Source organism: Scardinius erythrophthalmus (genome assembly GCF_964197995.2).
Source record: "Scardinius erythrophthalmus genome assembly, chromosome: 15".
In the NCBI taxonomy this organism is placed as follows: Eukaryota; Metazoa; Chordata; class Actinopteri; order Cypriniformes; family Leuciscidae; genus Scardinius; species Scardinius erythrophthalmus.
The window spans coordinates 6,860,860-6,885,101 of NC_138235.1; the positions used below are offsets into that span (position 1 = coordinate 6,860,860).

The 24,242-nt window shown below is 35.2% G+C and overlaps 2 protein-coding genes across 2 annotated transcripts; both read left to right on the forward strand.

Annotated features, from left to right (window-relative positions):
• Positions 1-14,034: 14,034 nt before the first annotated feature.
• Positions 14,035-18,271, forward strand: LOC308703161 (uncharacterized protein; the record flags this gene model as incomplete). Its single annotated transcript, XM_081386485.1, has 9 exons — positions 14,035-14,094; positions 14,247-14,432; positions 14,534-14,719; positions 14,897-15,067; positions 15,172-15,261; positions 15,952-16,992; positions 17,793-17,897; positions 17,979-18,174; positions 18,259-18,271. Exons 2-9 carry the CDS (start codon positions 14,279-14,281, stop codon positions 18,269-18,271), a joined length of 1,956 nt encoding a protein of 651 aa, XP_081242611.1. The 5' UTR covers positions 14,035-14,094; positions 14,247-14,278.
• On the forward strand, positions 18,265-23,277 carry LOC308702977 (uncharacterized protein). Its single transcript, XM_081386172.1, has 16 exons — positions 18,265-18,400; positions 18,597-19,238; positions 19,376-19,436; positions 19,522-19,642; positions 19,720-19,839; positions 19,923-19,970; positions 20,048-20,131; positions 20,218-20,283; positions 20,877-20,937; positions 21,058-21,108; positions 21,193-21,237; positions 21,336-21,400; positions 21,498-21,547; positions 22,361-22,392; positions 22,475-22,526; positions 22,746-23,277. The coding sequence occupies exons 1-9, from the start codon at positions 18,283-18,285 to the stop codon at positions 20,895-20,897; spliced, it is 1,281 nt and encodes a 426-aa protein (XP_081242298.1). The 5' UTR covers positions 18,265-18,282; the 3' UTR covers positions 20,898-20,937; positions 21,058-21,108; positions 21,193-21,237; positions 21,336-21,400; positions 21,498-21,547; positions 22,361-22,392; positions 22,475-22,526; positions 22,746-23,277.
• Positions 23,278-24,242: the final 965 nt, after the last annotated feature.

The following is a 24,242-nucleotide window of genomic DNA, read 5'->3' on the forward strand; positions in this document are numbered from 1 at the left end:
ATAACATTTATGCACTTTTTGCATTGCATTGCACAGCAAAACTAACCTCTTCCCATGTTCATAAAGAGATAACATGTTGCATTTCATTGCACAAAACGATCGTTTGTCTCAACGATCAATGTTGTGCATTGAAGAATAACATATAGGCTAAATGCATGCATTGTATTGCATTGCACACCAGAACTAACTCCTTCCCATGTTCATTAAAGAGATAACATATGTTGTTGCATTGCAAAAACGATCTATCGTTGTGCAATGAAGAGTAACATAGGCCATGCACTTTTAGCACTGCATTGCATTGCACACCAGATCAAACTCCTTCCCATGTTCAATAAATAGATAATATGTTGCATTGCATTGCACAAACGATCTAACGTTGTGCATTGAAGAATAACATACAGGCTAAATGCATGCATTGTATTGCATTGCACACCCGAACTAACTCCTTCACATGTTCATTAAAGAGATAACATATGTTATGCAACATTGCATTGCTTTGCACAAACGATCTAACGATGTGCACTGAAGAATAACATTTATGCAGTTTTTGCATTGCATTGCACAGCAGAACTAACCTCTTCCCATGTTCATAAAGAGATAACATTTTGCATTTCATTGCACAAAACGATCGTTTGTCTCAACGATCAATGTTGTGCATTGAAGAATAACATTTAGGCTAAATGCATGCATTGTATTGCATTGCACACAAGAACTAACTCCTTCCCATGTTCATTAAAGAGATAACATATGTTGCATTGCATTGCATTGCAGAAACGATCTAACGTTGTGCATTTAAGAATAACATTTAGGGTATGCACTTTTGGCATTGCATTGCACACCAGATCTTACTCCAAATGTTCATTGAAGAGATAACACTTTGCATTGCATTGCGCAAACGATCTAACGTTGTGCATTGAAGAGAAACATAGACCATGCACTTTTTGCATTGCATTGAATTGCACACCAGTACTAACTCTTTCCCATGTTCACTAAAGAGATAACATGTTGCATTGCGTTGCAATTGCATTGCAGAAACGATCTAATGTTGTGCACTGAATAATAACATTTATACACTTTTTGCATTGCATTGCATTGCACACCAGAACTAACTCCTTCAAATGTTAGAAAAGTTAGTTATGGTGTGCAATGCAATGCAATGCAAAAAGTGAATAGCCAATGTTACTCTTCAACGCAAAACGTTAGATCGTTTGTGCATAACATATGTTATCTCTTTAATGAACATGGGCAGGAGTTCGGGTGTGCAATGCAATACAATGCATGCATATAGCCTATATGTTATTCTTCAATGCAAAAAGTGCATAAATGTTATTCAGTGCACAGCGTTAAATCGTTTGTGCAAAGCAATGCAATGTTGTATAACATATGTTATCTTTTTAATGAACATGGGAAGGAGTTAGTTCGGCTGTACATGCAACACAATCCATGCATTTAGCTATGTCAACTATGTCATTCTTCAATGCACAACGTTAGATCGTTTGTGCAATGCAATGCAACATGTTATCTCTTTAATAAACATTTGAAGGAGTTAGTTCTTGTGTGCAATGCAATGCAAAGCAATGCAAAAAATGCATGGCCTATGTTACTCTTCAATGCACAACGTTAGATCGTTTGTGCAATGCATGCAATCTCTTTAATAAACATGGGAAGTAGTTAGTTCTGGAGTGCAATGCAAGGCAATGCAAAAAGTGCATAGCCTATATGTTATTCTTCAGTGCACAGCGTTAGATCGTTTGTGCAGTGCAATGCAACGTTATCCCTTTAATGAATATGGGAAGGAGCTAGTTCTGGTGTGCAATGCAATGCAATGCAAAGCAAAAAGTGAATAGCCTATGTTACTCTTCAATGCACAAACAATGAAATGTTGCATAACATATGTTAGATCGTGCAAAATGTTATCTCTTTAAAAAACATTTGAAGGAGTTAGTTCTGGTGTGCAATGCAATGCAAAAATGCATAAATGTTATTCTTTAGTGCACAGTGTTAGGTCGTTTGTGCAAAGCAATATAATGTTGCATAACATATGTTTTCGTTTTTTGCAATGCAATACAACATCATTGCACCTTATTTCTTTAAAGAAAATGGGATTGATTTAGTTCTGGTGTGCAATGCAATGCAAGAATTGCATAACCTATATTATTCTTCAATGCACAACGTTAGATCGTTTGTGCAATGCAAAATGTTATCTCTTTAAAAACATTTGAAGGAGTTAGTTCTGGTGTGCAATGCAATACAATGCAAAAAGTGCATAAATATTCTTCAGTGCACAACGTTAGATCGTTTCTGCAAAACAATGAAATGTTGCATAACATATGTTATCTCTTTTATGAACATGGGAAGGAGTTAGTTCGGGTGTGCAATGCAATACAATGCATGCATTTAGTCTATATGTTATTCTTCAATGCACAAAGTTAGATCGTTTATTTGAAGGAGTTAGTTCTGGTAAGCAATGCAATGCAATGCAAAAAGTGCATGGCCTATATGTTATTCTTCAGTGCACAACGTTATAGATCGTTTGTGCAATGCAATGCAAAATGTTATCTCTTTAGTAAACATTTGAAGGAGTTAGTTCTGGTGTGCAATGCAAAGTAATGCAAAAAGTGCATATTATTCTTCAATGCACAACGTAAGATCGTTTGTGCAATGCAATGCAACAACACTTGTTATCTCTTTAATGAACATGGGAATGAATTAGATCTACTGTGCAATTCAATGCAATCCAAGAAGTGCATAGCCTATATGTTATTGTTCAGTGGACAACGTTAGATCCTTTGTGCAATGCATAAATGTTATATCTTTAATGAACATGGGAAGGAGTTAGTTCTGGTGGGCAATGCAATGCGAAAATTGCTTTATCTATATGTTTATTCTTCAGTGCATTCCAAAGTTGCCCAACGACAGAATGCACTTAAGAATAAACATATAGATAAAGCACTTTTCGCATTGCATTGCACACCAGAAATAACTCCCATACTTGTGTCCATTGTAAAGCAACAGCTAGTGCAATGATTTTCCTTCACTGCACATTAACCTACTTATACATTCAGTCAACTGATGTTAACTTTCTATACATACTCTTCGACTCCTGATGTACGTAAGTACATGTTTGTCCAAAGTAACATATTTCTGGCCAAACAGTCCTCGATTTCTATACATACTCATTGACTCCTGATGCTTCATAAGCCAATATAGATATCCATACAGATATGACTTATGGCTTACCTTTTGAAATTATTTTTGCTCAAAGTGTCCTCAAAAATTTTCAAACTATGTAAAATTACAGTCTTCTTCTGATTGATAAATCAGCTATAAAGAGGTCTCCTTTTGACCTACTGAACATATTTCTCGCCAAAGAGTCCTCGATCTTGGGCTTTCTATACATACTCATAGACTACCTCTGATGCATCATAAGCCATATAGATGTCCATGTCTGACCTTTTGAACTTATTTGTGGTCAAAGTGTCCTCAAAATCTTTCAAATTATATAAAGTTATAGAATTCTTTTTATTATAAATCAGCTATTCAGAGGTCCCCTTTTGACCTCCTGAACATATTTCTGGCAAAAGAGTACTCGATTTTGGGCTTTCTATACATACTCATAGACTCCTTCTGATGCTTCATAAGCCATATATATAAGTCCATATGACCTTTTGAACTTATTTGTGGTCAAAGTGTCCTCCAAATTTTTCAAACTATATAAAGTTATAGAATTCTTTTGATGATAAATCAGCTATTCAGAGGTCCCCTTTTGACCTCCTGAACATATTTCTGGCCAAAGAGTCCTCGATCTGGGGTTTTCTATATATACTAATAGACTCCCTTTGATGCTTCAAAATCCATATAGATGTCCATATCTGACCTTTTGAACTTATTTGTGGTCAAAGGGTCCTCAAAATTTATCAAACTATATAAAGTTATAGAATTCTTTTTATGATAAATCAGCTATTCAGAGGTCCCCTTTTGACCTCCTGAACATATTTCTGGCAAAAGGGTACTCGATCTTGGGCTTTCTATACATACTCATAGACTCCTTCTGATGCTTCATAAGCCATATATATATGTCCATATGACCTTTTGAACTTATTTGTGGTCAAAGTGTCCTCCAAATTTTTCAAACTATATAAAGTTATAGAATTCTTTTGATGATAAATCAGCTATTCAGATGTCCCATTTTGACTTCCTGAACATATTTCTGGCCAAAGAGTCCTCGATCTTGGGCTTTCTATACATACTCATAGACTCCTTCTGATGCTTCATAAGCCATATATATATGTCCATATGACCTTTTGAACTTATTTGTGGTCAAAGTGTCCTCCAAATTTTTCGTTGTGTATTGAAGTGTATACGATTTAACGTTGTGTATTGAAGAATAACATATAGGCTATGCACTTTTTGCATTGCATTGCACACCAGAACTAACTCCTTCAAATGTTCATTAAAGAGATAACATTTTGCATTGTATTGCACAAATGATCTAACGTTTGCATTGAAGCGTAACATATAAGGCTAAATGCATGCATTGTACACCAGAACTAACTCCTTCCCTTGTTCATTAAAGGGATAACATGTTGCATTGCATTGCATTGCACAAACGATCTAACGCTGTGCACTGAAGAATAACATATAGGCTATGCACTTTTTGCATTGCATTGCACTCCAGAACTAACTACTTCCCATGTTTATTAAAGAGATAACATTTTGCATGGCATTGCACAAAAGATCTAATGTTGTGCATTGAAGAATGACATATAGGCTATATGCATGGATTGTGTTGCATGTACAGCCGAACTAACTCCTTCCCATGTTCATTAAAAAGATAACATATGTTATGCAACATTGCATTGCTTTGCACAAACGATTTAAGGCTATGCACTGAATAACATTTATTCACTTTTTGCATTGCACTGCATTGCACACCAGAACTAACTCCTTCAAATGCTTATTAAAGAGATAGCATTTTGCTTTGGATTGCACAAACGATCTAACGTTTTGCATTGAAGAGTAACATTGGCTCTTCAATTGCATTGCATTGCACACCATAACTAACTTTTCTAACATTTGAAGGAGTTAGTTTTGGTGTGCAATGCAATGCAAAAAGTGCATAAATTTTATTATTCAGTGCACAACATTAGATCGTTTCTGCAATGCAATGTAATGCAACATGTTATCTCTTTAGTGAACATGGGAAAGAGTTAGTTCTGTTGTGCAATTCAATGCAATGCAAAAAGTGCATGGTCTATGTTACTCTTCAATGCACAACGTTAGATCATTTGCGCAATGCAATGCAAAATGTTATCTCTTCAATTAACATTTGAAGGATTTAGTTATAATGTGCAATGCAATTCAAAAAGTGCATGGCCTATGTTATCTCTTTAGTAAACATTTGAAGGAGTAAGATCTGGTGTGCAATGCAATGCAATGCCAAAAGTGCATACCCTAAATGTTTTTCTTCAGTGCACAACGTTAGATCGTTTCTGCAATGCAATGCAACGTGTTATCTCTTTAATGAACATGGGAAGGAGTTAGTTCTGGTGTGCAATGCAATACAATGCATGCATTTAGCCTATATGCTATTCTTTAATGCACAACTTTTATCGTTGAGACAAACGATCGTTTTGTGCAATGCAATGCAAAATATTATATCTTTAATGAACATGGGAAGGAGTTAGTTCTGGTGTGCAATGCAATGCAAAAAGTGCATAAATGTTATTCTTCAGTGCACATCGTTTGATCGTTTGTGCAAAGTAATGCAATGTTGCATAACATATGTTATCTCTTTAATGAACATGTGAAGGAGTTAGTTCGGGTGTCAGTGCAATACAATGCATGCATTTAGCCTGCATGTTATTCTTCAATGCACAACGTTAGATCGTTTGTGCAATGCAATGCAACATATTATCTCTTTACTGAACATGGGAGTTTGATCTGGTGTGCAATGCAATGCAATGCAAAAAGTGCATGGCCTATGTTACTCTTAATTGCACAACGTTAGATCGTTTGTGCAATGCAATGCAACAACAGATGTTATTTTTGAACATTAGTTCTGGTGTGCAATGCAAGGATAGAAGTGCATATGTTTTTCTTCAATGATGCACAATGATAGATCGTTTGTGCAATGCAACAACATATGTTATCTCTTTAATGAACATGGGAATGAATTAGTTGTAGTGTGCAATGCAATGCAATCCAAGAAGTGCATAGCCTATATGTTATTTTTCATTGGACAACGTTAGATCGTTTGTGCAATGCACAAAACACAATTGCATTTCACAAACGATCTATCGTTCTGCATCATTGAAGAAAAAACATATGCACTTCTATCCCTGCATTGCACACCAGAACTAACTCCTTCCCATGTTCATTAAAGAGATAACATCTGTTGTTGCATTGCATTGCACAAACAATCTAACGATGTGCACTTGAAGAATAACATTTATACACTTTTTGCATTGCATTGCACACCAGAACTAACTCCTTCCCATGTTCATTAAAGAGATAATATTTTGCATTGCATTGCACAAAACGATCGTTTGTCTCAACGATCAATGTTGTGCATTGAAGAATAACATATAGGTTAAATGCATGCATTGTATTGCATTGCACACTGAAACTAACTCCTTCCCATGGTCAGTAAAGAGATAACATGTTGCATTGCATTGATTTGCATTGCAGAAACGATCTAACGTTGTGCACTGAAGAATAACATTTAGGGTATGCACTTTTGGCATTGCATTGAAGTGCACACCAGATCCTCCTCCTTCAAATGTTTATTAAAGAGATAACATAGGCCATGCACTTTTTGAATTGCATTGCAATTAGAACTAACTCCTTCACATGTTCATTGAAGAGATAACATTTTGCATTGCATTGCAGAAATGATCTAATGTTGTGCACTGAGTAACATATAGGTATGAAATAACATAGGTTATGCACTTTTTGCATTGCATTGCATTGCACACCAGAACTAACTCCTTCAAATGTTAGAAAAGTTAGTTTTGGTGTGCATGCAATGCAATGCAATGCAAAAAGTGAAGAGCCAATGTAACTCTTCAATGCAAAACGTTAGATCGTTTGTGCATAACATATGTTATCTCTTTAATGAACATGGGAAGGAGTTAGTTCGGGTGTGCAATGCAATACAATGCATGCATTTAGCCTATATATTATTCTTCAATGCACAGCGTTAGATCGTTTGTGCAATGCAATGCAAAATGTTATCTATTTAACATAAACATTTACATCTAAATAAACATTTGTACGAGTTATTTCTGGTGTGCAATGCAATGCAATGCAAAAAGTACATAAATGTTATTCTTCAGTGCACAGCGTTTGATCGTTTTTGCAATGCAATGCAATGCAACATATTATCTCTTTACTGAACATGTTATCTCTTTAATGAACATGGGGAAGGAGTTAGTTCTGGCGTGCAATGGAATGCAATGCAAAAAGTGCATAGCCTATATATGCTATTCTGCAGTGCAACAGCGTTAGATCGTTTTTGCAATGCAATGCAATGCAACATATTATCTCTTTACTGAACATGGGAAGGAGTTAGATATAGTGTGCAATGCAATGCAATGCAAAAAGTGCATGGTCTATGCATCGTTAGATCGTTTGTGCAATGCAATGCAACAACATTGCAACTTATCTCTTTAAAGAAAATGGGAATGAGTTAGTTCGGGTTGCATTAAAAAAATTTAATGCAAGAATTGCATAGCCTATATTATTCTTCAATGCACACAACGTTAGATCGTTTGTGCAATGCAAAATGTTATCTCTTTAATAAACATGGGAATGAATTAGATCTAGTATGCAATGCAATGCGAAAAGTGCATTATCTATATGTTTAATCTTCATTGCATTCTATCGTTGCCCAACGGAATGAGTTAATTGTGTCCATTGTAAAGCAACACTAGCTGAAGGAAGTGAAGGAAAATCATTGCACTAGCTGTTGCTTTACAATGGACACAATTAACTCATTCCGTTGGGCAACGATAGAATTCAATGAAGAATAAACATATAGATAATGCACTTTTTCGCATTGCATTGCACACCAGAACTAACTCCTTCCCATGTTCATTAAAGAGATAACATGTTGCATTGCATTGCATTGCATTGCAGAAACGATCTAACGTTGTGCACTAAAGAATAACATTTAGGGTATTCACTTTTGGCATTGCATTGCATTGCACAGTCGATCGTTAGATCGATCGTTAGATCGTTGTGCATTGAAGAATAATATATAGGCTATGCACTTTTTGCATTGCATTGCACATCATAACTCCCATGTTCAATAAAGAGATAACAACATTGCACAATCGATCTAACGTTGTGCATTGAAGAATAACATATAGGCTATGCACGTTTTGCATTGCATTGCATTGTTGCAATGTTTATTAAAGAGATAATCGTTAGATCGTTTGTGCAATGCAACATGTTATCTCTTTAATGAACATGTTAAGGAGTTAGTAATTGCAATGCAATGCAATGCAATGCAAAAAGTGCATAACCTATATGTTATTCTTCAATGCACAACGTTAGATCGATTGTGCAATGCAAGGCAAAATGTTATCTCTTTAATAAACATTTGAAGGAGTTATTTCTGGTGTGTAATGCAATGCAATGCAAAAGTGCATAAATGTTATTCTTCAGTGCACAACGTTAGATCGTTTGTGCAATGCAATGCAATGTTGAATAACATAAGTTTAAAGAGCTCTTTAATGAACATGGGAAGGAGTTAGTTCGGGTGTGCAATGCAATACAATGCATGCATTTATATGTCATTCTTCAATGCATAACGTTTGCTCGTTTGTGCAATGCAATGCAACATATTATCTCTTTCAATGCAATGCAAAAAGTGCATGGTCTATGCTACTCTTCAATGCACAACGTTAGTTCGTTTGTGCAATGCAATGCAACAACATTGCAACTTATCTCTTTAAAGAAAATGGGAATGAGTTAGTTCTGGTGTGCAATGCAATGCAAGAATTGCATAGCCTATATTATTCTTCATTGCACAACGTTAGATCGATTGTGCAATGCAATGCAAAATGTTATCTCTTTAATAAACATTTGAAGGAGTTAGTTCTGGTGTGCAAAGCAAAAAGTGCATAAATGTTATTCTTCAGTGCACAGCGTTAAATCGTTTGTGCAATGCAATGCAACTTGTTATCCTTTTAATGAACATGGGAAGGAGTTAGTTCTGGTGTGCAATGCAATGCAATGCAAAAAGTACATAAATGTTATTCTTCAGTGCACAGCGTTTGATCGTGCAGAGAAGATCAAGAAGAAGTGCATAGAGTATGTTACTCTTCAATGCACAACGTTAGATCGTTTGTGCAAAGCAATGCAATGTTGTATAACATAAGTTTGCTCGTTTGTGCAATGCAATGCAATGCAACATATTATCTCTTTACTAAACGTGGGAAGGAGTTAGATCTGATGTGCAATGCAATGCAAAAAAGTGCATGGTCTATGCTACTCTTCAATGCACAGCGTTAAATCTTTTGTGCAATGCAATGCAATGCGACTTGTTATCCTTTTAATGAACATGGGAAGGAGTTAGTTCTGGTGTGCAATGCAATGGCAATGCAAAAAGTGCATAAATGTTATTCTTCAGTGCACAACGTTAGATCGTTTGTGCAATGCAATGCAACTTGTCATTCCTTTAATGAACATGGGAAGGAGTTAGATCTGGTGTGCAATGCAAAAAGTGCATAGACATTTACTCTTCAATGCACAACGTTAGATCGTTTGTGCAATGCAATGCAAAATGTTATCTCTTTTAATAAACATTAAAGCACAAAAATTTTCTGCATTGCATTGCACAAACGATCTAACGTTGTGCACTGAATTATAACATTTAGGGTATGCACTTTTTGCACTGCATTGCATTGCACAACAGATCTAACTCCTTCCCATGTTCAGTAAAGAGATAACATGTTGCATTACATTGCACAATCGATCTAACGTTGTGCATTGAAGAGTAACATATAGGCTACGCACTTTTTGCATTGCATTGCATTGCATTGCACACCAGAACTAACTCCTTCACATGCTCATTAAAGAGAAAACATGTTTCATTGCATTGCACAACAGAACCAACTCCTTCCCACGTTCATTAAAGAGATAACATGTTGCATTGCATTGCACAAACGATCTAACGTTGTGCATTGAAGAATAGCATATAGGCTCTGCACTTTTTGAATTGTATTGCATTGCACACCATAACTAACTCAACCCGATGTTCATTAAATAGATAACGTGTGTTGTCGCATTCAACGATCTAACGTTGTGCATTGAAGAATAACGTATAGGCTATGCACTTGTGCACTTAAATACCAGTTCAAAAAAGGTGGTCTGTTATAGTCAGACAGACAGACAGACAGACAGACAGACAGACAGACAGACAGAAAGATATGGTCAGAAAGATAGATAGACAGATAGATTAGATAGATAGATAGATAGATAGATAGATAGATAGATAGATAGATAGATAGATAGATAGATAGATAGATAGATAGATGATAGATAGATAGATAGATAGATAGATAGATAGATAGATAGATAGATAGATAGATAGATAGATAGATAGATAGATAGATAGATAGATAGATAGATAGATAGATAGATAGATAGATAGATAGATAGATAGATAGATAGATAGATGTTTCTAGTACATCTTAAATATAGAGCTCATGACAAATAAGAGTTCCAGATGGACAAATTTAATGTGGAATAACAATATCTTAAAAGAAACGAGAGAGTGTCAAACTTTGAAGTAGGATTAAAGTTTTAATTAGTTGTAAAGCTTGAAGTGTAAAGCTTGTTTTCATACACAGATATGGCCTATTTATGAAGGAAATTCGTGCATTTATTTGTCATTTAAACTGATGCAAACAGGGAAAGAGAGTAGAAAACACTTATTATCCTGTCGCCCCCTCTAGTGGACAGCATTGAGTATTACGGCCTTCATTGCTCAGAGAACGCAAGTCAATGGATTTTTTGGGAAAGTAAGTCTGACCAGTGAGAAAAGATATAAGCGAGTCAGACCAGTTTGAGCTGAGTTTGGTGAAGCATTAAAGGCGGAGTAAATTTCTCATAATAATATTACATAATGTTTAAATATATGCTTGCTTTCTCAAGCCAAAATAATAAAGAAAACTCAGAGAACCATCGACCAATTCAGTATGTAATAAAAGTGTACAAAAAACCCATTGCGGTACTTGTACTTTTTGTATTTGTAGTTTTTTGTAATTGTAATTTTTCGTTCATTCATTATTCTATTTCGGAATGATAGATGAAATTTAAAAAAGGGTGCAGCTTGGTTTTTTGTTTAAAAGAAAAAAAAGCAGAAATGGCTGTTTTTGTTTTCCAAATGTATTGTTGTCATCAAATAATAGTATAAGAAAATTGGACGACATTTCCGATCGTTTTTTAATTTGTAATATTTATTTGTACATCAAGGCGACATCTAGTGTTGGTCAGGGGTCCGTGTACTTTTTGGTCATTTCATTTCCTGTTTAGAATGAAATAATGAGAAATAAAAACCAGCTCGTTTATTCGTTTTTTAGTTAAGTTTAAAAAACGAAAAATGAGATTTTGGCTCGATTTTTCATTTTTCGTTTGTAGTTTAAAAATCGGATTATGGGTTCGATATTTCATTTGCACACGTGGGCAGCGCCGAAACGCCCCTTTCACCTGATTGGCCAAAACGCTCCGCCCTCAGTAAGCTACGAGCTTTTCTTTCTGTCAGGCAAAATAAGAGTCAGTACGAGTGCGGCTCTGACAAATGCACTTTAATAAAATAATGTCTGAAACCACCACTCACTGTGAACTACGCACAATATTTGAAGCAGAAATATGTTGCTGGTTCACGTAATTTGTGCTGCTGCGACTTGCAAGCGACACCAATAATGTGAGCCATATGACAGATTATTTTAGCATCATGTATTTCCCATTGATAAATACAGTGCAAATAGTTCCGTCTCTTTGAATAAAAGTGGAAATAAAAATCAATAATAGGCTGAACGGTACCATGATAATATGTCCGTAACATTTAGGCTACCACTCTCGTCTTTTATTTACATCAAAAGGCAGGTAGGCGTGTGTGACATATGCTATAAATAATTTAGAAAATTTAATAGAAATAAAGTTTATATTTATGAATGTAAGCATGTGTAGCCTACTCAGTTCACATGAAAAGAAAGACAGAAAAGAGAGAAGCTAGAATCACGTACATTAATACTGACAAAATTACCAGGTTTGGGATTCATTAAAATCATGTAAGTTGCAGAGCACGGCATACCTTTAAAATGTTATTTGTTTATTATAAAACTAATACTGAATTGGTCGATGTTTCTCTGAGTTTTCTTTATTATGTTGGCTTAAGAAAGCCATCATATTTGAACATTATTATTATTAGTAGTAGTATTATTATTATTATTATTATTAATATGAGAAATTGACTCCGCCTAGAACTTTAATGCTTCACCAAACTCAGCTCAGACCTTCAGACTGGTCTGACTCGCTTATATCTTTTCTCACTGTTCAGACTTACTTTCCCAAAAAATCCATTGACTTGCGTTATCTGAGCAATGAAGGCCGTACTACTTAATGCTGTCCACTAGAGGGGGCAACAGGATAATAAGTGTTTTCTACTCTCTTTCCCTGTTTGCATCAGTTTAAATGACAATTTATTTCATTCATAAATAGGCCATATCCACTCTCTATTTTAAGATACTGTTATTCACACTGGTTTTTGCATTTAATGTTTGTCCATATGGAACTTTTATTTGTCATGAGCTCTATATTTTAAGATGTAGCCTAGCCTACTAGAAAAAAATATATGATTCAACAACACAAACTCTGTTTTTACTCGGCAAATATGTTTTCCTTTTTAAGTATAGGCTATAGCCTACAAGTTATTCTGCTTTTTGCCATGGCTTTGCAAAACAAACAATATTTTGTCCACACGAGATGTTTAAAACCCTGCATGTAGTTTTTGTGAAGACGAGCGCATAAAGGCACATCTATCTATCTATCTATCTATCTATCTATCTATCTATCTATCTATCTATATATCTATCTATCTATCTATCTATCTATCTAAAAAATCCATTGTCAATGGATCTATCTATCTATCTATCTAAAAATAGATATCTAAAATCTCTATCTAAAAAATCCATTGTCAATGTATCTATCTATCTATCTATCTATCTATCTATCTATCTATCTATCTATCTATCTATCTATCTATCTATCTATCTATCTATCTATCTATCTATCTATCTATCTCTCTCTCTCTCTCTCTCTCTCTCTCTCTCTCTCTCTCTCTCTCTCTCTCTCTCTCTCTCTGTCTGTCTGTCTGACTGACTGACTGACTGACTGACTGACTGAGCTTCCTTTGAGAAAAATAGCAGACCACCTTTTTTAAACTTATTTAAAACGGTGGTCTGCTATTTTTCACAAAGGAAGTCAATTTGTGCAGTCGTTGCCGTTATATGAGAAGGACATTTTGAATATGAGCCTACTGTAAAATTTTACTACTGTAAAAGTTGTAAAGGAAATGAAATGACCAAAAAGTACACGGGTCCGTGTACGTTTTGATAGTTTGTTTTCCAATTTGAAATGAAATAAGCAGAAACGAGAAAACGGCCCCTTTATTCGTTTTTTCGTTTTTTCAAAAAAAACGAAAAAACGAGATTTCGGCTTGATTTTTCGTTTTTTAGTTCCCATGCAAAAAACGAATAAATGACTTCAAAATTCGTTTTCCACATGTGGGCGGCCTGACACGCCCCCTTCCGCCGATTGGTCAAGCAAATATGAGCATGTGACGTCAGAGTGCACTCTGGACGATGGGGCGGGGCGACACTTTTGGGCGGAGCGACACGTGTCGCCCCGCCCCTATTTTTCTGTTCCCGCCTTTGCCATTTTCCTCCGACCCCCCAGGGGGCAGTTTGTGATGAACGGCACGGCGGCAGCAACAGTATAACGAACGAACGATACGCCACCTGTTTACAGTCTATGTACTCCACCAGACATTGTCTGACTCCACGTTGATTGCGATTACAACTGGTGAGGAAAAATGGTTGTGTAGATTTATATAAATATATTTAAAAATGTAACATGATGTTCGAGAATCAAATCTGGAATAATTGCTTAAGCATATCTCAGTGTCTTTCAGATGATATAATTAAACTGTTCTTTTTTTTTTTTTTCCTTCTTAGAATTTGTGAGATTCTTATCTTTTTTAACAAACATGGGGCACCACACCATCGAAACCAGAGCAAAACATGAAGTTTATATGAAGTCCACTCTTAAACTGTGCCCATTTTGTCACTATACGAATAGTATTTCGCACATGGTACATGTCCATGTTCGTAGACATTTTGAGACCGCAGTAAGATACAAAGGTTTGGTTTTCAAAATTGATGATTTGTATTAAATAGGCTAATAACTATAACCATATTAAATTAAGTTTGCTTGGTAATGTCCTTAGTTCATTCATTTTCAGATTTCTTCATTGTCAAATGCAGCAACCAGTGCAGAGAAAAGGCACATTTTCACTGCTGCTTTTGTGAGAAGACCGTTATAAATAGGTCACAATTAATGACCCACATATTAAGCCACCATGAGCCTTGTGTTGAACCAGGAGTTACTTCAGACATGCATATTGAGAATGTCATGAATAAAGACACAGGTAATTGAATCTTGAAGAACTTGTTCTGTTATACAAAAGCAATATGTTTAATTTTCTTAAAACTATGTTAACATTTTTTTTTTTTTAGATTGAGAGCAATAAATTACTGAATTGTTAAAGTTTGAATGAATTAATAATTTCTCAATATTTTTTTATGAATAATTGTTGATTGTGTAGTGGGTCTGAGCATACAGCACGAGTACAGCGCCTGCAGCTCGGCAGCACAGAAGTTTGAATCTGAATCTGAATCCTGCATTAGAGAGAGCCCTGCATTGAAAGTGGAGAGATTTTGTGATACAGCAAAAATACAAGATCCCACATCGACAACTTCCGCTTCTTCAAACAGAGGTCAGACTTCTTGACAAAAACAAAATGTCACATATTTATTTTGCATAATCCTCTCCATGTTGAGTGATCTGTTCTATCTAATAATATCTCTATTGCTTTATAAGAATCTCTTCCAAACATGAGGACCAAAAACCTGATGGATAATAGGAGCAAGCCAGCAGTTACACCTGAATCTGAACGTCAGTGTTCTACAGGTAACCGACTTGTAAACTTGTACTACTCAGGGTTGCAGTGGTATGAGATTTTCACAGTACAAAAACAGTTTCAGAAATTATTGTGGTTTAATGGTATCTGGTCCTGCTCAGTAAAATTTGAGTCATTTTTAAATATCTAATATTGTTAAAAATCGTTTGTCATTGGATAATTTTTTACTCTTACTCCAATAACAATAAATATTATTATTTATACTTAAGTAATTATTTCTATAAGTACTTTTACTTGCATACAGCTTTTGGATATTCTGCCCACCTCTACTGTCACACCACATAGCCTAGATTGTCAAAACTGCATTTACTGTTTGAATTGTGTGATAAAAGTAACCGAATTTGAGACTTTTTGCTATATTTTTGACTAGAAACAAAGCTCATCACAGTTTACGGATGGAAGGAATGCAGCAAATAGCGTTAAGTTGGGCATCTACTGAAAATAGCATGGGCTAAAACCTTGATCTCGGGATTTAAGAATTGATATAGAGCAATAGTACATTACAGTACTTTAAATAAGCAGATGTGTGAGATATAACTCTATTTTAACCATGAAACTGTCATACTGCTGCAACCCTAATATAATATACTGTATAAAAGTTAGTATGCACAGTGATCTTAAAACATTAGTAACATTAAAGTGCAGTAGTAAAGACTGAACTTTAAACATGTTCTTTCAAGCAACTCCACTAGAAGAAGAAAAAGGTCAGAGGACTGCTAAAGTGAAGCCTAATACAGTTGTGTGTGTGCACTGTAATTTGACATTATTAAAAAACAACTTAAGAAAGCACATCCAAAGACGACACACTGAATGCAGGGAGACTGTATCATCCAAAAGGTATTTAAGATGCCAGTGTGTTGATGACAAAAATGGAATTTTTGCTGTTGAAAAGTCTTTCCATGGTGCATCCACTCCAATCCATGTCCTGAAAAACACCTGGGGAGAGTCACAAAGGTCTGAGTGTGAATTGGATGAGTGCTGTGTTACCAGAGACTTTGCCCACAGAAGTGGTATTCTGCCATTTGAGTGTGACCACTTGCAGTCTTTATCCTATTGTCCTCGTGTTGGTCAAATACAGACTGATCTTGCAGAAGAAACATTGTGTATGATGGTTGACCAGAAGTGGTTTGGAGATGCAAGGAAACACCAGTTAATTGATCTGAAGAAGGAAACTCTGGCCGAAGGAGTTCCATTGTCAGTGTCTGTACAAATTGGAGACCAACTCAACAAATTGCATGTGTCTGTGTTTGAAAAAAAACGCTCATATTACAGCAGACTTGGCAGAGTAATGGTTTCGTATGATGTTAAGAAAAACTCTTGGTACTGCCCTTGCTCAATGCCAAGGAAATCTTGTATTCACAAGGCTGTTTCAAAGTGGCATCTCTTTCACCATCAGAAAGAGTTGTTCAAGAAGGTGAAAAGTGTGGAGGAAGTTCTTCCTGAATCACCTGAAGGAAAAAAAGATGCCAACAGCAGCTATCCACCATCTGACTCAAACATAAAAGAAATGATCCACTACATGATGGCACACAAAAAACTTCCCAGTGAGCTTCCCAAGACATTACTAGATCATTCCAGAGATATAAAGTCCAACCAGTGCCTTCCAAGGCATCTGGTGCCCACAGAATTAAAATGTACCAAGTGCACAGCTGAAAGCTTAAGTGATCCAAGACTCATCACAAAAGATGCCAAGATAGTGACATTTTCTGGTGTAATCCAAGGTATGGTTGATTATTGTAATATTACATTAAGATGTGCTTTCAGATAATTTTATGGATATTTTAGATTAATGCATCTATTTACTTCTTTAGGCATATCTACTTACTACAGACAGTGCCCACGCTGTGAAATGGTATATAGGTACCAAGAGTGGTCAGATGGAATACATAATTTCAATGACCACATTCTTTTGTCATTGCATTTGTGCATGTTCCTAAGAAACTCAGTACAGGTATGTCATAATCCCAATGTGTTGTTTTCCTATGAACTTTTAAAGTCGCTGTTTTTTTTTTTTCATTCAATTCATTAATTCAATGTATTTTTTAACTTGTTTAATTCCAGAATAGTACGGCAGTAAGTAGGGTAATGGAAACATTACATTCAATTGAAGGTGGGCCTTTTCCTAAAAATGAACTTGTTTTACAAGCCTATTTGCACTTTGAGGCCATGACAGAACTGGATTATCATTACAATTGTGTCACTTGTGGGCACTACCCAAGTGTAGTCGTCATGGATCTCCACAAAAAGGGAGCCTTTGGCATGCCTGGTATGTTTAAACATTATAGTTTGATATATTTAAATGTTTATTTATAACTATAGTTTCTTCATTTATTCACAAAATATATTTATCCAATCACATCCACACTGTAAAGTTTTTTTTTTTTTTTTCATGTTCACAATACTATCATTTCATGGGCATAAATTGCATTCATGCATAAATTAAAATGTAAATTAATGTAATCTAAATATATCTTACTTTGAAATACTATAGTCTTTGTTTCATTTTATTAATTGATTGTAGTGAGTGAAATTGACCCCCCTCCACCAAATTATGATGGCTACGTGGATAGTGAGAAGTTTTGGGAGGCAGTAACAGTAGAGATGATAAGCCGAGGTTTTTATACAAGTATGTCTCGCATCACATACTGCCTTTTACCCAAGTTTCTTTCTTTAACCGTAGTTTAACTTTTTTCTCTTTAATTATTAGGTGGGATGAGGAACCCCTTCGTTGTGCCCCCAAGCTACAGCTTTTGGGCACCATGGATTGGTATTCATACCAGATCATCCAACATCGTTCTCAACACAGAGTACGCTAAGCTTCATGTGTCACAAGACTCATCTGAGGATGACGTTCCACTTACAGAAGAAAGGCTTGCAGATGAGCTGCTAAATCTCCGTGTATGGTTTGTTTCATCACAAAAATATTTTAATTGAGATGTTTTGTCATGATGTGTAATAATTTTGTTACAATTTTTCTTTTTGGCTAGGTTGAGGAAATAAGGGCCCTTTGTATGGGATGTGGAATAGATCACAAAGGTTCTAAAATGGATTTAATTATCCGACTAAAAGAGAGGATGTCAAATAGAGTCACCTACAACAAGGTTTTTGAAAAAGTGTGGGGTGCATCTGGTAAGTCAGACTGTACAGTTATGTATTAGGGTGGCATAAAGGTATTGATATAACAGTTCTTGTTTACATAATCATTTTGCTGTTCAAATTGAGGCGATGTGATTTTTGTCAATTTTAAGATCTCTAATTATAAAAATGTATAAAGATTGACATATTGAGTATTCATGGATTATGAATTGACATGTCTTTCACTTAGGTGGCTGGGCTGTTATAACCTGCCCTTGTGGGGTTGTGTACTCTGTGAAATTTAACATCAGAGCAGAGAGCCCTCGTGATTATGCTGATCTCCTGCTTTCATGGAAACATGTTCCCAATGTTACTGTGTATGACTACCCAAGGGGACTAGCCTCGCATGCAAACCATCGTTCAAAGAAATTATTTAATCCTTTTGAGGGTCGATTACTGCAACCATCTGAAGAAAATATCAAGAAGGCATTAGAAAATGACTTGAAAGTCAGTTTGTCATGGCTTAACCACAGGAAAGAACCAGCTGATCAAGATGGTCATCCTGTTACTGGTTCTTGTGACCATTATGTCTTGTCTGATGTGTTCCATCAGAACAACAGTAAGGATCTTAGGGATTCCTTGAGAAAGATTGGCCTTGTCCCGGAGCTTGCAGGAAAAATAAACAGTCAGACAGCTGAGCAACTCTTTTCAGATATGAAGAAAAAGAACTACTTCCTCAACATGATGAAACCATCATCCCACATATTCCTTGCAAGAAATATTTTGCACCATAAAAATGTCGCAAGGAACAATACGGTTGTGAAGCAGTTAAGAAAATTTACAGATGAGAACACTGAATTACAGTTTGATTGCAATGGAAAGATCATTTTGGGTAATGTATTATCACTGTGTGTATGCTTGTTTATATATATATATATATGTATATGTGTGTGTGTGTGTGTGTGTATATATATATATGTGTGTGTGTATATGTAAATAAATGTGTATGTATATGCTTGTGTGTTTTAGGTGCAGCCGTGAATCCTCAATCCTCCAACACTGTTGATCCTGCAGCATGCAGTCAAATCAGGTATGAAGGTGCAGTTGTGGTAAAAAGTTAAGACATCTTTGATTGAGATGAAATGATAATTCATGTTGTTTTTCCTTTTTTTAAGGCACCATTTGAAGAGCACAGATCACAGTGTGACGAGCCACAAGCCCTTCTGGGCAGTGGAGGACATGCTTCCGGATAAAGCAGTTTGGGGCCAACGATTACCGGAACATCTTCAGAAAATGGTAGTCATTAATTTGTGGCCATGCTAAAATTCTTAAAACATGATCTTAGTTCATGCTTTCTCATTTTATTTTTTCAGGTTGTAAGTGTATTGGACCCTAACAGTGACCCAAAGGAACGTATTGTTTCTGTGGGGTCCACTGTGCTGCTGCGTTCCGATTTTTTGTCCTTAGGATTGTCAGAAGGAGTTGAAGCAACGGTAAAATATTTTTTTTATTTGTAAAATGAGATGGAAAAATATCAAAGGAACTGATTTTATTTTTTTTATTAAAAACATTATAGATTTTGAACTGTTGCCTACGAATCATCGAGCACATGGCTTTCCGCAGGGTAATGTATCAGTCTCGAAGATGTTAGTGAAAACAGGATACATTTGTATGCATCTGATAATTGTTTCTTCATTACAGGATATCAGTGTGTATGTTGCTAATTCCTACGTCGTAGCAACCTGGCTTCCACCAGTCTCTTGTTTCCCAGAGTTGTCCCTTCCGGTGAGTTCGGTGAAAGATTTTACTATAGCTGAATATAAAGAACATTATAGTTCCTAGGCTCTGATATGTTTTTACATAAATTTTAGGCTAATGTCAGCCAAACAGACCTTGTGGTTCTGCCAGCTTGGGTACCTGGCCACTGGCTGCTGTGTGTAAGTATTCGAATTTATATGAGAACTAAGTTAACAGTAAGTTGTAATTTAATCAATATCCAATAATCTAAAGGATAATCTAATGTGTACTAAACAATGTGCTGTTGAATTTACTTTTAAAAAACATTACAGAGATGTTTGTGTACAGCATTGCTTGTGCATTTTACAGATTATGAAACCAAAGACCAGAGAAATGTATTTTCTCGATTCTATGCAACAAGCAGCATTTGGACCATACATTGACACTTTCAGGTTTTAGAAATGTTCAGCATGTGTTCAGAGATTACAGTGGTTCTGTTTTAAACTGTAATCTTTTTTTGTTTCCACCATTTTGTTCATTACCTTACATTTTGTGTTCACTTGAATTTTCAGTGCATAAACAGTTATGCATCAACAAACCACAGATATGACCCTTGTTTGCAAAGATAGTATGTAGATATAAGATAGTATAATATAGATAAATAGTTTAATTAACATTAAGGACTACATCTCTAAACATTTTCTGTATATATATATATATATATATATATATATATATATATATAATATATATAATTTTTTTTTTTTTTTTTTTTTTTTTTTTTTTTTTACAGGAGCATTGCAAAACTCATTGACAACCGAGAGTGGACAGAGAAAACTGCGATTACATTTGAAGTAAAACATTTCATTTAAATGCAAACAAAAGTCTATTTCATTACACAAAGTATAATGTTTACTGATGTGATGGAAATCTGTCAAGGTAAATGTATGTACTTGTTTTAATCCAAACCACAGGGAATACCGAAGCAGGCAGGTGGGAACAACTGTGGAATCTACATACTGATGGTAGGTTCAATTTTAATTGTTATTGTAGTTAATTATTGTAAGTTATACCCTGCTCATTTTTTTGCACTTTGTGAATTGTAACAGTACACTTTATACATGGCTTTGGGGCTCCGATTTGATTTCACAGAGGTATGTCATTACTTCATTACATCCTTCAAGTTAAATAAACAGACATCCATAATTATTGTGTATATTATTATTATTATTATTATTTAAAAAAAAATCAGGATGACATGCCCCTGATCAGGAGGTGGTGGTGTGCTCTTATACTGGATAACTTCACTCTGCAAATGTATGTAGCTGTTTGCATGTTTCCTACATTAAACATTACTATATATGTACTAGATCTACCAATGTACCTACCTACCTCTTGTCATTTGTTCTTTTAGCGCTCAACCATACAAAAGGCAGTGTCTTCCAGGAGATTCAGACAACGCAGGTAATTTATTGTGCACATACATTCATTAAGAACTAATAATTTTATAATTGTTACAGCTACAAAGTTTTTCAGATATGAAATTTGATAGATTATGTACTATATTGGTCGTCCAATAGCCATGTTTCCACTGCCACTTCTGGGGCTTGATCGTGCCTCATTGGGGCTTCCTCTGGGTCGACGGCCAAGGGTTTCTGGTCAACCGAATACCTTGGTACAAAGCGGGGCCAACTAGGGCTTGAGTGGTCAAATGCAAAGATGGGGTTTATCTGAGCCTGGACAGAGAGTCAGCGCCATGAATCATTTTATATATATATATTTAAAGACATTAAAGACATTTAAAAACATTTTAGCTCAACTCACTTTCAGACAGCAGTGTGCCCTTGATGCACACTTTTACTGAGCCCACACTGATGCGAGCTCCGCAGCAGACTTTTCCCGACAGTCAAAGCAGCATTGCGTTGCGAAAGTGCGGAGGAAGGAAGACATAGGAAGACCACTACTGCTAAGGGTACCATTTGGGACAGGGCCATTATCAGCGCAGACACTTACATTCGTTGACTAAAAAATATACAGTTGTTACTGAATGTCACTAATGCAATCCTGACACAGAATAATAATGATCAATGTATCACTTATTGTAAAACATCAATGCTTGGTTTAAAAAAAAAAAAGCAAACAATCGGCCGCATGTTTGTTTTGGTATATTGCGAGTTTCTAGTTTCGGCTAATGTGTGTTGGAGCTTTAAATGGATATTTATTTTAATATTATCGTTATAAGAGAATATTAATCTATTTATTTCTTATTTTATTCAGAGCATGCAGTTATGCAGACAACAATTTATCAGGTTTGTCTGAACCAGGGTTTATATTTTTGTCAACAACATTTATATCCAAAGAATAAATAAAAATGTTTTTTTGTTTCAACAGCTTCCCCATGAATTAATTTCCAAAATCCTGAAGGAAGTTGTTTTAGTAACTGGTGATGCTGCATATTTGACACTTTCACTGGTGTGCAAATGGTTTAGGGATGTGGTCACAAATGAAAGTTTTCGGAAAGCAGCACACTTTGCCTGGCTAGACAGCAAGATGTTTTTTCCTGTTCGATGCACATTTCTTGGATTGAAATTTGTGATATGTGACATTTAAACTTGAATCTCCACACTTATATCTTTTCTGTATTTTGTCTTTACATTTTAAGGTGTGGTCAACTGGAAGATGTTCTCTGAGGACTACTGTGAAGAATTCAGACAGTTCTACAGCATCAGGGAATGCTCAGAATGCTTGGACCTTTTCAAGTCCTATCCACCAGGGTATAGGGGAAGAGGAAGACGAGGGGAATTGCTGGGCTTTTACTCCGAAGATCATTGTACAGGATTTTGTTCGTAGGACTGTTTTTTTGCTGCAGGACATGAATTTCCATTAAACTCATAAAACTTGTACAGAGTGGGAATTGAGAGATGACCTGGTTTTGATGTAGTAATTGATGCAACTTCAAGTTAAACTTTAAAATGTATAGTGTTCTAATGAAAAGCTGTGGCAAATTTGTATGACTTTTGTGTATGACTGCGTTTCATTTATTGTGCATATGGTAAGGTACCTTGGTTCTTTAAGGTTTGCATAAAATATATTCTGCTGTTCTTACAGTTGATGTAATGTCATTTGCTAAAACAGTCATGAAGTTTAACTAATAAGCAGTTTGGAGTTTATGTAATAAAGAGAAAGTGACAGTCTTCGTTTTGTTCTTAAGCGCATATATATGCTATTATAGTAAAACAATGGTTAATTTGTGATTAGCATGGCTTTTTGGAGCAAAAGTCAAAAGTTTTAGATCGGTAAGATTTTGTATGTTTTTAAAAGAAGTCTCTTCTGCTCACCAAGGCTGCATTTATTTGATAAAAAAAAGTATTATTGTGAAATATTACGACAATTTAAAATGACATTTTCTATTTTAATATATTTTAAAATGTAATTTATTCCTGTGATCAAAGCTGAATGTTCAGCATCATTACTCCAGTCTTCAGTGTCACATGATCCTTCAGAAATCATTCTAATATGATGATTTGACGCTCAAGAAACATTACTATTTTCAATGTTGAAAACAGTTGTGTACAATTTTTTTTACAAAATTCTTTGATGAATAAAAAGTTCAAAAGAACAGCATTTATTTAAAATAACATTTTCTAGCATTATAAATGTCTACTGTAACTTTTGATCAGTTTAACTCATCCTTGATTAAAAGTATTGATTTATTTTATTTATTTCCCCCAAAAATAAAATTAAAATTCTTACTGACCTCAAACTTTTGAACAGTAGTGTTTAATGTTACAAAAGCTTTCCATTTCAGATAAATGCTGTTCTTTTGAACTTTCTATTCATCATAGCATCATGAAATAAAAATTTAAAAAACTTTTTTTTAACATTGATAATAATCATAAATGTTTCTTGAGCATCAAATCATCATATTAGAATGATTTCTGAAGGATCATGTGACACTGAAGACTGGAGTAATGATGTTGAAAATTCAGCTTTGATCACAGAAATAAATTACACTTAACTATATATTCACAATGAAAACAGCTGTTTTAAATTGTAATAATATTTCACAATATGACTGTTTTTGTTTGTATTTTTAATCAAATAAATGCAGCCTTGGTGAGCAGAAGATACTTCTTTTAAAAACATTAAAAAAATCTTA